Source organism: Falco punctatus (assembly GCF_963210335.1).
Source record: "Falco punctatus genome assembly, chromosome: Z".
Lineage (NCBI taxonomy): Eukaryota > Metazoa > Chordata > Aves > Falconiformes > Falconidae > Falco > Falco punctatus.
The window spans coordinates 30,868,170-30,882,113 of record NC_137586.1 but is presented as its reverse complement, the minus strand read 5'-3'; the positions used below and the strand labels follow the sequence as shown (position 1 = coordinate 30,882,113).

At 38.2% G+C, this 13,944-nt stretch overlaps 1 protein-coding gene across 12 annotated transcripts in view; it reads right to left on the bottom strand.

Annotated features, from left to right (window-relative positions):
• JAK2 (Janus kinase 2) overlaps positions 1–13,944 on the bottom strand; it is a 91,806-nt gene that overhangs the window by 32,491 nt on the left and 45,371 nt on the right. For all 12 annotated transcript variants that reach the window (XR_013924892.1, XM_080372269.1, XM_080372277.1 and 9 more), the window contains 6 exons: positions 9,406–9,529; positions 8,516–8,633; positions 7,801–7,946; positions 6,134–6,455; positions 3,676–3,795; positions 121–278 (listed from right to left, as the gene is read on the bottom strand). Coding sequence is in view for 11 of the 12 variants with exons in the window: in XM_080372269.1 (XP_080228395.1) it covers positions 121–278; positions 3,676–3,795; positions 6,134–6,455; positions 7,801–7,946; positions 8,516–8,633; positions 9,406–9,529 (988 nt within the window). In the remaining variant the exon portion in view is untranslated. The remainder of the gene's footprint in view (positions 1–120; positions 279–3,675; positions 3,796–6,133; positions 6,456–7,800; positions 7,947–8,515; positions 8,634–9,405; positions 9,530–13,944) is intronic.

Genomic DNA, 13,944 nt, shown 5'->3' with positions numbered 1-13,944 from the left:
TTTTATGTTACACAAATGAAATAAATACACAATTCAAGATGTCCATCATGGTTCACGGTCAACTAAAGTTCATCTTTCAAAAATAGTATCATCTTGCTATATTGCTAAAAAATTGCTTACAAAATTGGTCCATGGCAATTGCTTTGGATATTTTCAAGGACTGAAGGTGGTGCTACTTCTTTACAGAGATAATGGTGGGCATCCGCAGTTAATCTGTAATATCCATCAATCAACGACACAAAGGAGAGAGCTTCTCTTAATGACTGAAATTCAGCCTCCTGTTAAATTGTCAGGGGAAAAAGGTGTGGGGTGGGGGGAGAGAAAGAGAGAGAATTTCCATTTTTAGCAGGCAACACAAAATTCCTGGATATGGTAATGGTATAAAAGCTACAAACATATATACATACAGTAAAGATATAAAAATAGTTTTTAACTACTGTTTGTATAGTTCTACCTTCCTGGTGTCATCCAAAACTTGTTAGCAATCTTCAGTGTTCAAAAGTAAATCCAAATTAAACAAATCTGCCATAAAACCCCCTTACTCTAAATACATCAAACAGCAGAGGAATGCTGACAAAAGGGAACATCTGAATGGAAAAACTGAGTAGATACCACACACTGCGGCAGACCCTACTGCACTGGAAATAGTGTTATTTTTTTCTGATAGGAAAGCCTTTGCTTATCTAAGGTTTATCTATAGATATCCTATAGATAAGCCTTCACTTATCTAAGGGGCTACATTCAAGTAGCAAAGAAAAGTCTCTAGAAAAGGATCTGCCTAAAAAATTAATTAGTAGTTAGAAAAACCTGACGTCCTGACCTGGATTAGATATAAGCTAACCTTTAACTGCTATGAAGAGAGATGCAATGGATGGAAATGGGGAGAAGAATAATGTGGTCAAAGGAAAACGGTGTGTGGAAAAGGTCTATGCAGAATACACTGAACAGGTAAGAGCTGGACAAAATTACATAACATACTTATTACTGCCAATAAAGGAAGACCGTCTATTTTTATCTAGCTATCTATATTTTCTTAGTATTTTGACAGTCGCATCAGAACATAAAAGGCTGTCCACTTCAACAGAGAAGTGTTCACCATCTACAGAGTCACACTAGATTTCATTCGGTAGCACAGCACAACAGAACAGGCTTCAGTACACGCTGTACAAGCTTGCTCATGACAATTGGGACATGCCTAGTACCTGAACACAATTCCTTGGCAAGTTCTTTGCTAGACAGCAATAAAAAAGCTGGTGCATTTGATTACATGCCAAGAATTTGTCTGGAGTCTTCGAACTCCTTATTAAAAGAGGATCTGGAAACAACTCTCTTTCCAGTTGTTTCGACATATTCAGAAAACCCACACAAACCACAGACCTAAAAATCCAGCCATTTTAATCAATCCATGTATCCTAAAACTCTTAAAGTACATTTCTACCATGAGTTCTAGTTGCTGTGTAACAGATTGAACTAAATCACAAATTCTAATTAACGCATCAGCTATGTCTGGTATGTAAGTGTCCACACACAAATAAATCACAAGCAAACCAGCAGCTACTGTGCTTTTTCCTACTCTGCCATACTCTTCAGTAGTTTTTAGACAAGCTCCTAGAAAGCCACTTTTAGCCTCAAAAGAATATGCAGCCAAGTACCTAACTACTGCTATTTGAAATTTTTGAAGAGAATTCTAATGGCTCAAGATTAAGGAAGCCTCCTCCACCAATCTGAAATACGCTCTCAGCAACACCGACCTGCATCGCAGATATTCCAGCTACTCTTATGTTTCAGTAAAAAGCCTTGAAAAAGATTCAAATTCCTAACAGGCCTGTGCTATTAGTGCAGGAAATGAAAGTGAATTATAATTCTTATATAAATGAAAGTAAACCATATGCCTTTCTCTTTCAAAGCACCATTAGACAATAATACGTAACACTTATTGAAATATTTTTTGAATTTTAAAAAATATTTTTGCAGGAAAGTAGTAGTTAAACTCTACACAGTTTTTTCAAACACACACAAGAAGGAAGCTCTCCTATCACACAAATGCCTGAGCTGGGGAGCCCTGGAGGCTCACAGATCAGTCATGGAGATAAAGGAAGCAACAACTTGTACTGCGTTTGAGTGGCAACGTTTTGGTAGCTGGGGGGCTAACATGGGTGGCTTCTGTGAGAAGCTGTTAGGAGCGTCCCCTATGTCCGATAAAGCCAACACCAGCCAGCTCCAAGATGGACCCACCGCTGGCCAAGGCCAAGTCCATCAGTGACAGTGGTGGTGCCTCCGGGATAATGTATTTAAGAAGGGGGAAAAAAACCTGCTGCGCAACAGCAGCCAGAACAGAGAAGTGAGGCTGTATGAGAGCAACAGCTCTGCAGACCCCAAGGTCAGTGAAGAAGGAGGGGGAGGAGGTGCTCCAGGCACCCGAGCAGAGATTCCCCTGCAGCCTGTGGTGAAGACCATGGTGAGGCAGGCTGTGCCCTGCAGCCCATGGAGGTCTCCACCTGTAGCCCAGGGAGGACCCCACGCTGGACCAGGTGGATGCCTGAAGGAGGCTGTGACCTTGTGGAGAGCCCATGCTGGAGCAGGTTTGCCCACAGACCTGTGGACCCATAGGGAACCCATGCTGGAGCAGTTCATGAAGAACTGCAGCCCATGGGAAGGACCCACATTGGAGAAGTTCATGGAGGGGTGTCTCCCATGGGAAGGGCCCCATGCTGGAGCAGGGGAAGGGTTGAGGAAGAAGTAGCATAGAGACAACAGGAGATGAAATGACTGCAATCTTCATTCCCCATCTCCCTGCACTGCTGGTGGGGGAGGCAGAGGAACTAGGGAGTGAAGTTGAGGCCAGGAAGAAGTGAAGGGTGGGGGGAAGGTTTTTTAGCATATGGGTTTAATTCTCATTATCCTACTCTGATTTGAACGTCAATAAATTAAACTAATTTCCCCAAGTCAAGTCTGGTTTGCCTGTGATGGTAACTGGCGAGTGATCTCTCCCTGTTCTTATCTCAACCCACAAGCCTTTTGTCATGTTTTCTCCCCCTGCCCAGTTGAGGAGGGGAGTGATAGAGCAGCTTGTCAAGCACCTGGTGCCCAGCCAAAGTCAATCCACCACATGACTATGTGAATTATACCTGTTGGAAAGTCTGACTCGAGTGTAACGCTGGAGTTCAAACTGAAACAACTTTACTTTTTACATTCATGTATAAAATACTTTGTAAAAGCAACAACATTAATTTGCCAATGACATTATCAGAATGGCATTAAATTCGCCAATACTCATTTTCTGTGTATCATCATACTTTCAGCGTATTTTGAAGCCTTTCTCAATGTGTTGGTCACTGGCAGACAGCTTACCATGACAGTAAGGAAACAGTATGTTCAATAGATCAAACCACAGACTCAGATTTAAGACTCCAAGAAAGAGAAGAACCAATCTGTGTATCAGAAATTACCCTCAGCTATAAAATCGATTTTTATTTCAGTTCATGCACAGAGCTTTGAATGCAAAAGACCCTTGGTGTTCCAATACACTGTTTATACTGCTGAAATGCATGTAGTTTTACTTCATGGTTAATTAACATGCTAATTGCTTATATGACAGTATAAATACCACAGCAACCACACAGTATGCTCAAAACAACAATGTATTTGAAAAAACTGCAAGCAAAGTAAACAGACCAGATTCTTGCTATCTTGTTTGTGAATGGTGACAATTCTGCTCTCACTGGAGCCTTCTTGGCTTGCTTGTTTAATGCTGACATCAATGATATCAGGAAAATCACAGTATGTTTGTAAATCCTGCAATAAATATTGGTTACATGTCAGTAATAACATAAATAGCAACTAAAGACCCCCAACATATCTGCAGCATCAGAATTCCTACAAATCTCAATTTGTAAACTAGCAACAAAGAGGATTATAAAACCTTAAATACACTATTACAAAGTCTTGTGTTTATGGGACCATCACTAGAAGCATCAATTAAAAAATGCACAAAGATCAGGAACCATGAATGGAAATACTCATTTATGGGTTAGGGTTTTTTTTTATTGTAGATACTTCATTGTTCTGTAGTATTCTGTGAAGATTAACATTGGAACATGATGATTAATCTTTGGGGAGGTTTTTTTGTTGTATGGTGGGTTTTTTTTTGAATTGAGAACTTGTTATTAACATCCTGATTAAAGAGGCTTAGAAAGTTTGTTAACAATCCAAAATGTCACAGCTTCATCAGAGTGATACAAGCTGCCGAATCTGCTACCAAAGAGATGGATGTAGTACGAATGAAGAAAGGGTCTAAGAGAAGGCTGTCCCACCAGCCATGGTTATCACTGACTAGGCAGCTTGAAGCATCAATCCTAATTACATGGGAAATCCATGACACATTTTACTTTTCATAAGAAGTTCAGGTAGTCTTTGATACTGTGATGATCTGTAGCACTTCCTTCAGTCTTTCACAAGCCAAATTACAATATCTTATAAATCGTACACTGTTTTGTTTTCAATAGAACTTAACATCCTTAAATGAAGGCAGATTTAGCTATCTAAAATTACTGTTCCAAAGCAACTAGATTTTATTCAAGTCAGAATACCCATTTATATGGCTGCAAGCATATCCTATCCTAAAACAAACAGGTGTAATAATCAAGGTCGTAAGACTCAGTAGGTATCAGTTAGAATAAATCAGCTCAAATGCACTGAAGACCCTGAAGCTGTATTTGGCCATCTAGTTGCTGGAGATGTGAACTGGCGAACAAATTTCTTCACAGTCTACCATACATATGTCATTCCTGCCTTCAAAAAAAATGAAAATTTTGTTTCAATTCAGTATCTTAATGAAGATACATCACTACAGTTTGTTGAAATAAGAGTTATGACCATATTTCAAGCAGCCTTATTAATTTACTAAATTTTCATAACTGATTTTATAAACAGTTTCTGCACCAATGAAAATAAATGCAGCCTACACTGCGTCTCTGTAAGTGGGATGATAACACTGTTAATTATGAAAAAAATAATTTGGCATTCTCTATAGGAAATATGATCATTTTAAACACTACTCTTACTACAGGCTTGGTTGCCAGGCCCAAAAAGCATTGCATGCATCAATTTTGTACAAATAAAACTAGAAATTGCAAAATGTGACATTTATGTTAGCTCCACCAGAATAACTGGCATTTACATGCAAATTAGGAAAGGTAGAGGGCTGATAAATAACAACTATGAATGAGGTAAGTGGACCTAATGTCTATCTACAAATATTCTAAGAACAGAACACTCAAAGCATCTGGGTATGTAATTGGATTTTTAAGTATTAAAAAAAATAGTATTTTTACAAATTGTTACAGCACACTGTAAAAACACAACCTGTTGTAGTTTGGTCTTGACTGCTATATATTATGAATCAAAACTACCAAAATAATGGACACAAGTATTTTGGAAAACTGACATGCTCCATTTTGCCTTTAATTTTACCTTTGGAAAACTCCCACTCTCAACATATATCAGATTCTGGTGAATTCAACATGAATAGTTATGGTGGTAAATCACACACAAAAGAAGTAATACTGATGAATAAAAATGCATCAGCACACCGTTACTGGCACTTACTCAAATAATTTTAGCATTTAATTCCTGAACAAAGAGTACATGGACTCTGCAGTCACAGAAATGTCACTTTAAATTTGCTAGCTCAGATACTGGTAGGAGTCTAACTGCAGCAGAAAATAGGTATAGGGAAATTTACCTGGGCTTTGGAGTCTTTAAAACCTTGCTTTCAAAGAGAATTTGAGGAATTTGTGCATTTTACCTACACCTGGAGACATGGTCATTACTTTTTCACAATCATTTTTTTACAGTAACAAAGTTGCAACACTGTTTCATTTGTCAAGCACAGACGTATTACAAGTTCAAGTACTGACTTTCCTCTAATACTTCAATAAAAAATAATTTCGAAATCCTACCCTGTTTAAGTCAGTACATTACTGTCAGCCTCAGTCAAACACAAATTGGATCATCACTGTGAAGTAAAATTTACCTACCAAATTTACCAGGGGTAAATCAGAATTTCCAATATAAGCTAATCACTCTGCTACATGATAAACTGCACCATTATTAAAATAATAAAAGAAATTACCTGCTCTGCTAGTGTCTCACAGTCTTTAAGTTTTCCTCTTGAGCACTGAATACCACCATTTCCAGTTATTACAATGGTTGCAAAACGTTCCTCTCCAGAAGGATCTCCACCAGGTTCTTTTACTTCAAAAACCTCTGAATAGAAGGCAGACTGAAGGGTTTCCAGATTTATAAGATACTTAAGTTTCAAGTTTCTGGCAGTAGCTTTGCATTGGCCAAACTGCTGTATAAATTTGCGGAACCTGTACCTTATTCTTTTTCGCGTCAAAATGTGATAGTCTTGGATTTTTGCTCGCACACATTTAGGCAAAAACATTTTGTAGCTGTGAATACATAATCAGCAAAAAAATTAAATCCAGCAAAGATAATTAGTTCTGCTCTAAACAAGTCAATATGAAAACATCTTTTCCTCTAAATGTAACCTTATTCTTTGAACTGTAGGATAACAAGTATCCTTTATTCAATCTGTTGTATGTTCTTTAAAATACAGCCCTGTCTTCTTCCATTTTCCATTTTTTCCCCTCACTCAAGTTTCAATATATATTACATAATGCATTTTCCATAAATCCAGACATGTCTGTTCTAGTCTTTGCTGAAGTACTGAGGTAAAGCAGCAGAAGTTACACAGTTGCTTGCTTTGATGTAGAAGCTGGAAAGAGGATGCCACATGGATAGAGACAACTACACGGATAGAGGACAAATTTCCTGGCTGAAAATACAGCAGGTGGAACTTGTGGTAGGTTCTCACTGAAGTTCCTATATCACAGTCTGTATTCTACATGAAGAGGGCAAAAGAGTACTTTGTCACCTGCAATGAGCTGGCCAAGTTGTTGTCTCATTCTGTTTTTCACTTCTGCTAGGTTTCATTAAAAGACAAACATCAAGCATTAAGTACTAATCAGGGACAGAATTAACTCAGCTGGAGAGGAAACCAATTAGGTTGATTAACCAAAGTGAACTGATAAACTCAAGCAAGTTTAGCAGACATTGGTCCAAGATGGTTAAGAGCCACGCGACATGACAGAAGAGGCATAAGGGAGCTTGATTCGTTCAGCCCAGAGAAAAGAAGGCTCAAGTATGGTGTTCTACTAATTGTCTTGAACTAACAGGTGGTTACGGAGAAGACTTAGACTCTTCTCACATATGCACAGTGAAAGGACAAGAGGCAACAAGAGGAGAATCAATATCATAGCTGAGAGATTATTCGATAGAGAGAAAATCTTCCTCAGCAAGCATGATCACACACAGGATAAAGCTGCCCAGAGATGCGGTGGAATCGCCATTTCTGGACATCTTCAGAACTTCACTGGACGAGCCTTGAGTAACTTCATCTGACTTTGAAGTAGGTCCCGATTTGAACACGGGTGGGATCTGATAACTTCCAGAGCTGTCTCCCAGCTCAAACAATTGCTTACAACCTTTCCCACTTGAGTAGCTGCTGCCTTACCTCTCATTAAGAGAATCAAATCCTGGTAGCCAAAAACATGAATGGCAACCATGACACAATTTTCCTACTAATTTATAGTTTACACTATAGGTAAATTTATGGAATCGTTGCACCAGAATAAATCAATTGTCAACAGCTGTACATCTCCTCCTAGATGCTAACATGCAAAAATACTGGTTTAGATATCAGATAGGTGTCATAATTATGAATTACGGAGTCACCTGACTGAATTGTAAATAGCCAGTGGGGTTTGGTCCTTTTCTTTGGCCACTCTCATCATATCCAGAACAGCCATTCCAAGGCATTCTTCCTGTGTTTCATGAGTAACAGGCATCTGTATCCATCCATCCAAAAAATCATCTCGCCACTGTGAAACAAGAAGGCAAGAAAGCAAATTAAAACTGCAGCATTGCTGCTCAAAGTTTTTTTTTGTGGTGTGGCATTTTTTGTTTGGTTTGGCTTTTTGTTTTGTTTGGGTTTGGTTGTTTTGTGGTTGGTTGTTTTGTTGGGGTTTTTTTTTGTAATGACAGCATTCTTCTGAATGAACCCCTTCATCCACAAAAAGCTGCACATATTCATAATAGGTATCAGCTACCATCACGTTTAGAAACAGTTTTCAAAGTATTTTCGTTTTAAATCTCAAAAAGGTCAATATGGAGAGGATGTTCTACCCTGTGCCAGTTCCAAATGCAAGTCACGCTGAAAAGACTTCCACAATGTAGTGGCACAAGAAAGGAGCAACACACTCCCCCCCCGCCAAGTGCTATTAAAGCTTCATCTCTCCAAATACACAATATGACATGGAATTTATTTTTCATCTTGAGTGGGCTTCAAGCTGTCAAAGAGCATACACAGCTACTATCAGAAGACATGGAAGGGAATAAATACTAACAAGCTTTACCAATCTGCATGAAAAAATAAACAAGCAAATCATACCTGTGCAAACAGGTAAGACATGACAAAATCATCAAGAACAGGGCTTTCTGCACCTCGAAGGACACCATACCGATATGCTCTGCTGCTGCCATTGCAATACCAGTGGGGAAAATAAAACCTGTTAGGAAATATTTAAGCAAACATCAATGAACAGATTCTTTCGCTTACCAGCACCAGACATTATCACTTTCATAGACAGATATCTAATTCATGCTGGCTGGTTTGGAGGATCAATATAAAGCCCCAGTTAGCCAATCAAAGGCTTTGGATCCAGTTCTTGGTGTTTAAAAGTACTACAGCAATTAAGAAGGGTGATAAGCTATACCGGTAGGGATGAGGAGCTCTGCAAACTTATCCTCCTCAATCAGAATATAGAGAATTTTGTGTTACTGTCTTCCAGTTTCCTTTGAGAGAGTTCCTAAAGAAACATTCAGGCCACACTACGCAAGGTAAACGAACAAAACTGTGACTGTAGCTTTAGATGTCCATATTCAAAAATCAGGTTAGAGAAAAATGATTCTATTGCAGTCATCTGCCTGGCTACACAGGATAATTACTCTGCACTTCAGAACTACCACGAACTTCAAATAGGCAAGCACAGAGGAGATAAGAGGTATCATTACTAAGAAAAATGTTATTTTTACTTCCGCTGTATTTTTCATTTTTGTTTCTTCAGTCTGACATTGAAAACATAGTATATAGACAATTGATAAAATGCCATTCAAACCTACTCCAATAATTTTGATACTTCTATCTATCTCTTACCCAATATCACCATCTGTCCATAACTTCTTAGAGAAACTATAGTTCAACTAAGTATCTTGTTGGTTGTGTTTCCTCACATAGTATTGTTTTACCATGAAAAGTACTTAATATTTGATTTAGATTACCTTATCCGGTAAATTAGGATGAGTCTGGTTGCTTCATCTATATGGAAGATGTGATTTGGAGGATACCACATTCTCTCAGTTTCACTCATAAGTGCAAACATGTTATGATACACTGGCATGATACCTAAACAAAGAACAGAGAAATAAATGTTTATAGGAAATGGTTTTCACAAAGAGTCCACCTTATTTTAAAAAAATATCATGGTAGATGATCAAGTAGTAGATTGGCATACGTTCTCGAACTATGCATTGCACTACTCTATCACTATCAACAGCATTGCAAATCACCATCCCATAACCTGCAGACTGGTTTTGCTGCTTTATTTTCTCATTCTTCCTTTACGTTCTCTGACTGCAGACTGTGTTCACCTGTTACCCTGTACTTCACTGTTAGATTACAATATTTTCTCTGTATGGCATTTAATACAATGGATTCTTAGCATCTCAGTTTAGTAACAGCTATATAACCTTTTTCCTTACTTTTTCACAAAACAGATCTGGGCATTGATTTTAAGATTTTAGATGAAAAATTAAGTAGTAAAGCAATACAAAGGAAGTTGTCATGATGACTAGGACAACGACCCGCCATTTACATTTTCATAGCTCAGTTGAGAACAAACCCAAACATATATTCTTAAACAAAACTGGGAAATATTCCGCTCCCCCCCCCCCCCCCCCCCCTCCCCCCCCCAATTCAGGATTGTTGTAATGAGAATTGACAAGCAATCCCACTTAATCACAAACTATGGACATCGGTTGAGCATCCACTCTTCAGCAACACCAGATTTTTACCTTGGCTTTTGGGCTCCCAGCTGACAGTACAGCCTAACATAAGACAGATGCCACAGCATTGTATTTTCTGTAGTGTTACGCATCCATGCAATGCCAGTACTACTATTTTGAAAACAGGTTACATGCCCAAGAATTGACAGCACAAAAGGACGAAGTTCAACCACTGACAAACATATTTTGAAGACAGGAAAAGGTAACAGGTCTAGAGGTCAGAGAGGAGGATGAAAAGGGTGGCGTTCAAGTCACAGCAGGCCATAATGAAAGAAAACTATGTTCACATTAATGCAAGATACTAGGGAAAGAAGGCAAAAAATACTGAAAACGTAACACAAAGACAACAAAAATAACTTAAAATGACCTTAAGAGACAAAAGAATTCTGGGAAAATGCAAAGTACCCACAACCCTGCTCAAAAGAGTCAGAATTAAATCACTGAAATACACACAAGAAACCAAGGGGGGTGGGGGGACAACACCCACACCCTTTCTTCTTTCTTTCTGTTCTGACCAACATCTAGGTAACTTCTGAAGGGTGCAGACCCAAATTTGTTTCATCACGTCTAAAGTGCATGTAAGACAATCAGTTAGAAACCCCCCATCAACTCCACATGTAAACCAGCATAATTTTGTGGAACAAAGAGTAATGCAGTGTTAAATAACAAATAGCTTAAATTCATTACAAAATGGGAGTTCTCTCTGTAAGGAGTCAGTAAGAGGGCTAAAAACAAGAGGCTTATTGTGCATATGTCAGATTAAAATGCTGAAATCTATAGGCCTATCATCTGACACTTGTTTAAACTTAAGCTCATCAAAATATACCAGAACTATAGGTCGTGACACATGATTTTCTATGGAAAGGAATCATAGATTTACAGGAGACTACAGAAGTGGAAAGCATTATATAAAGTAACCAAAGCAAAACAAAACCTAGAGAACCCCCCCCAAAGGAGTAACTCTTAAGGGATTAGTAACTGAAGGATTGGCTGTAAATCTAGATATTGCAAATTTATGGTGCAGTAAGACATACTTGATCCATCAGGGTTTTGAGAAATATCAAATTAACTCCATTTTATGGAGTTAAAAAGAAGTCAACCCCATGCAACCAAACATGGTTCTCATTTGCTATGTGAAGTGGGATCAACTAGTTTACATTACAGATCAGTTGTCTATAAATCAGTAGCAACTGACTTAGCAGTTTTAAGGCTGTTGTGTTTGTATCCCAAATAATTTCAGATCAATTACAGTGTTATGCACACAATTCACCAGCCTATTTCAGGATTCTAACCAGGTGCTAAACACCATTCTAGACAATGCTGAATATTTAAATACCTAGTCTCCCTGACACACTTCTCCTAAGTATTAACAAACCCATGTAGCACATTGAACAAGAGAAAATTTCCAAGTCATATTCTTAAATCCAAATGTTATAATATTTCACCAAATACATTACAGACCCACCCCAACCCACCACCCCCCTCTCAAGAAAAACAAACCAAAAAACTCATATGCAAATAATATCATTGCCATTTTGAAACTTTAACTAAGCAAGGAACATGACTTTGGAATTACACCTACGAATCAGAAATGTTGGCATTAAGGGAAAAAAAACAAAAAATCCTCTTTGCTGTCTGTCTTCCTATGTATGAAACATAAACTGTGCACTCATCCATCCCTCATACTTTAGCACATGTAATTCCAAATGGTAGCTTTTACCTTTCACTGCCAGTGCTCCGTGACATATAAATCATAAAGGGTTTTTCAAGAAAAGGAGTTACCCTTTTTTTTCTCCCCCTTAAGAATTATGCATTTGTGCCAGAATATTGCTACACTTCAAAAAGTTCAACAATTATACATATAGAGCAAATACCCTTATAAGAGTCTTAAAAATTGTCCTCAAAGATCTGATGAAAGCAGAGAGGCCAGAAATGTTTCTTTTCATGTAATTCTTACTAGCACTATTAATTGCAGGGACTTTTCAAGTGAATGATAATTGCAGTATTTAAGTGTTTTCTCTGGAAGCAATGAAAACCCAGACTGGGGGTGGGACTGATGAGGAATCAAAGTCTTCTGATGAAGCCCTGACCGGTCAACAACAGTGAAAACTTCTGAGAAATGTATTTTCCACACAAGTGAAATCAGAAAAGCTGTTCACACAGGTACTAAAAAGCCTCCCCTGGATTTCTGCACTGCATTAACCACGCTATCCAATCAATCAATAATTAATTAGGAGAGGAGAGTGACTCGAGACGTAATAAAGCAGAATTGTTCTACATTTTGCTTCTCTAAGCAAGAGCTAGTGAATAAATTTCCTGCACTACTGAAAAGACAAAAACATGACAATCTCTTGGCAACTGTTTTATTTAGTATGTAAGGCTAAATAAGGGAGCCTCATAATGCTACACAGACAGTCAAGTAACATTATGAAAGGCTGTAACACAGAAGTTTATTCCTCAAACTTCTACTTTAAGCCTAAAAAAAGAATGAGGTGCATAGCAGTTTCTTCTTTTCCTCATTGTGATTTTAGAGCTCCACGTCCAGACAAGTTGCACTACTTCATTCACCCTGAAGCAGCTGAAGTTTTTCTGTACTTCTTCCTTCAGTGACATTATGTACCCTCTCACCTATACAATATGCTTTCATTACGTAAAGTCCCTCTAAAGAAAAAAAATAACCAGAAACTGTGCATCACAAAAAGCTATTATGAAGTGTGGAAGCCATGCACAGTCTGCAGGAGAAATAGTCCTATGAAATTGTCAGTTCAAGCATATAAAAAGTCATTAGACACATACATATGAAAGCAATTAGATGCATGGAGTTGATGATTAAAAGCAATTTTCAAAGTGTAATACAAACATTAGTCAGTACTCACACATACCTGTCAAGTAAACTTTCTAACACTTAAAAAGTCTTGCACATACCAGATAGAAAACTGCTTGGTTTTTTACATAAAAATATTACTTTCCCTCATCTTTCATGCAAAATGGAGACTTACTGAACTCTGACACCACATTCAATGTATTTATCCTATCAACAAAGTGTTTTCTGCACAGTTCATCAAAGCACGTGTTTCCTTTCTTGGCAAAGCAGAATTGCCCAGAATTCTGACTAATTAATTCCTCACCTTGGGGCGGGGAGGGGAGCCAGCAGTGTGTTGTGTGCAGATTTTCAGGAAAGCCAACACTTCAGAAAAAAACAAAACACACACACACACACCAAGCCCCCACAATGGGCAGTTATAATCAACAATAACTCTAAGCCACGTGTATTCTGGAAATTCCACATGTTAAGTATAAGTCTGCTTAAAATTATTCAGCTACTAACAAGGAAACTCCTCTGAACCACACAAGCGAAGAGGTACTACCATCACCACAATCATCACATTATGCAACACAGTTGTTCCCTTGAAAATGTTTGCAGACACTGTCAGTGGTTAGTCACGCTGAGTGTTTTGAAACAGTGTTTTTACTTCGGTATAATTAAAAATCTCTGTGGTCTTAGGGCTTTCTGGGTGGCACCAACAGTCTTCAAGGAAAGTACCGTGGAACTTTCAATCTATTTGCAAAGCAGATGGGTGGGAATGAAAAGGTTCCAAAGCAGAGTTTCAGGATATCAACAGTAAAAAACCAACAACAACAAAAACCAACCAACAGAACTAACACATACTGAAGCCAACAGATTCAAGTGTTTTATTAACTTGTAGCCACCTGTAACTCAGCAACCCAGTCACGATTATCAAACTGGTTCCCTTT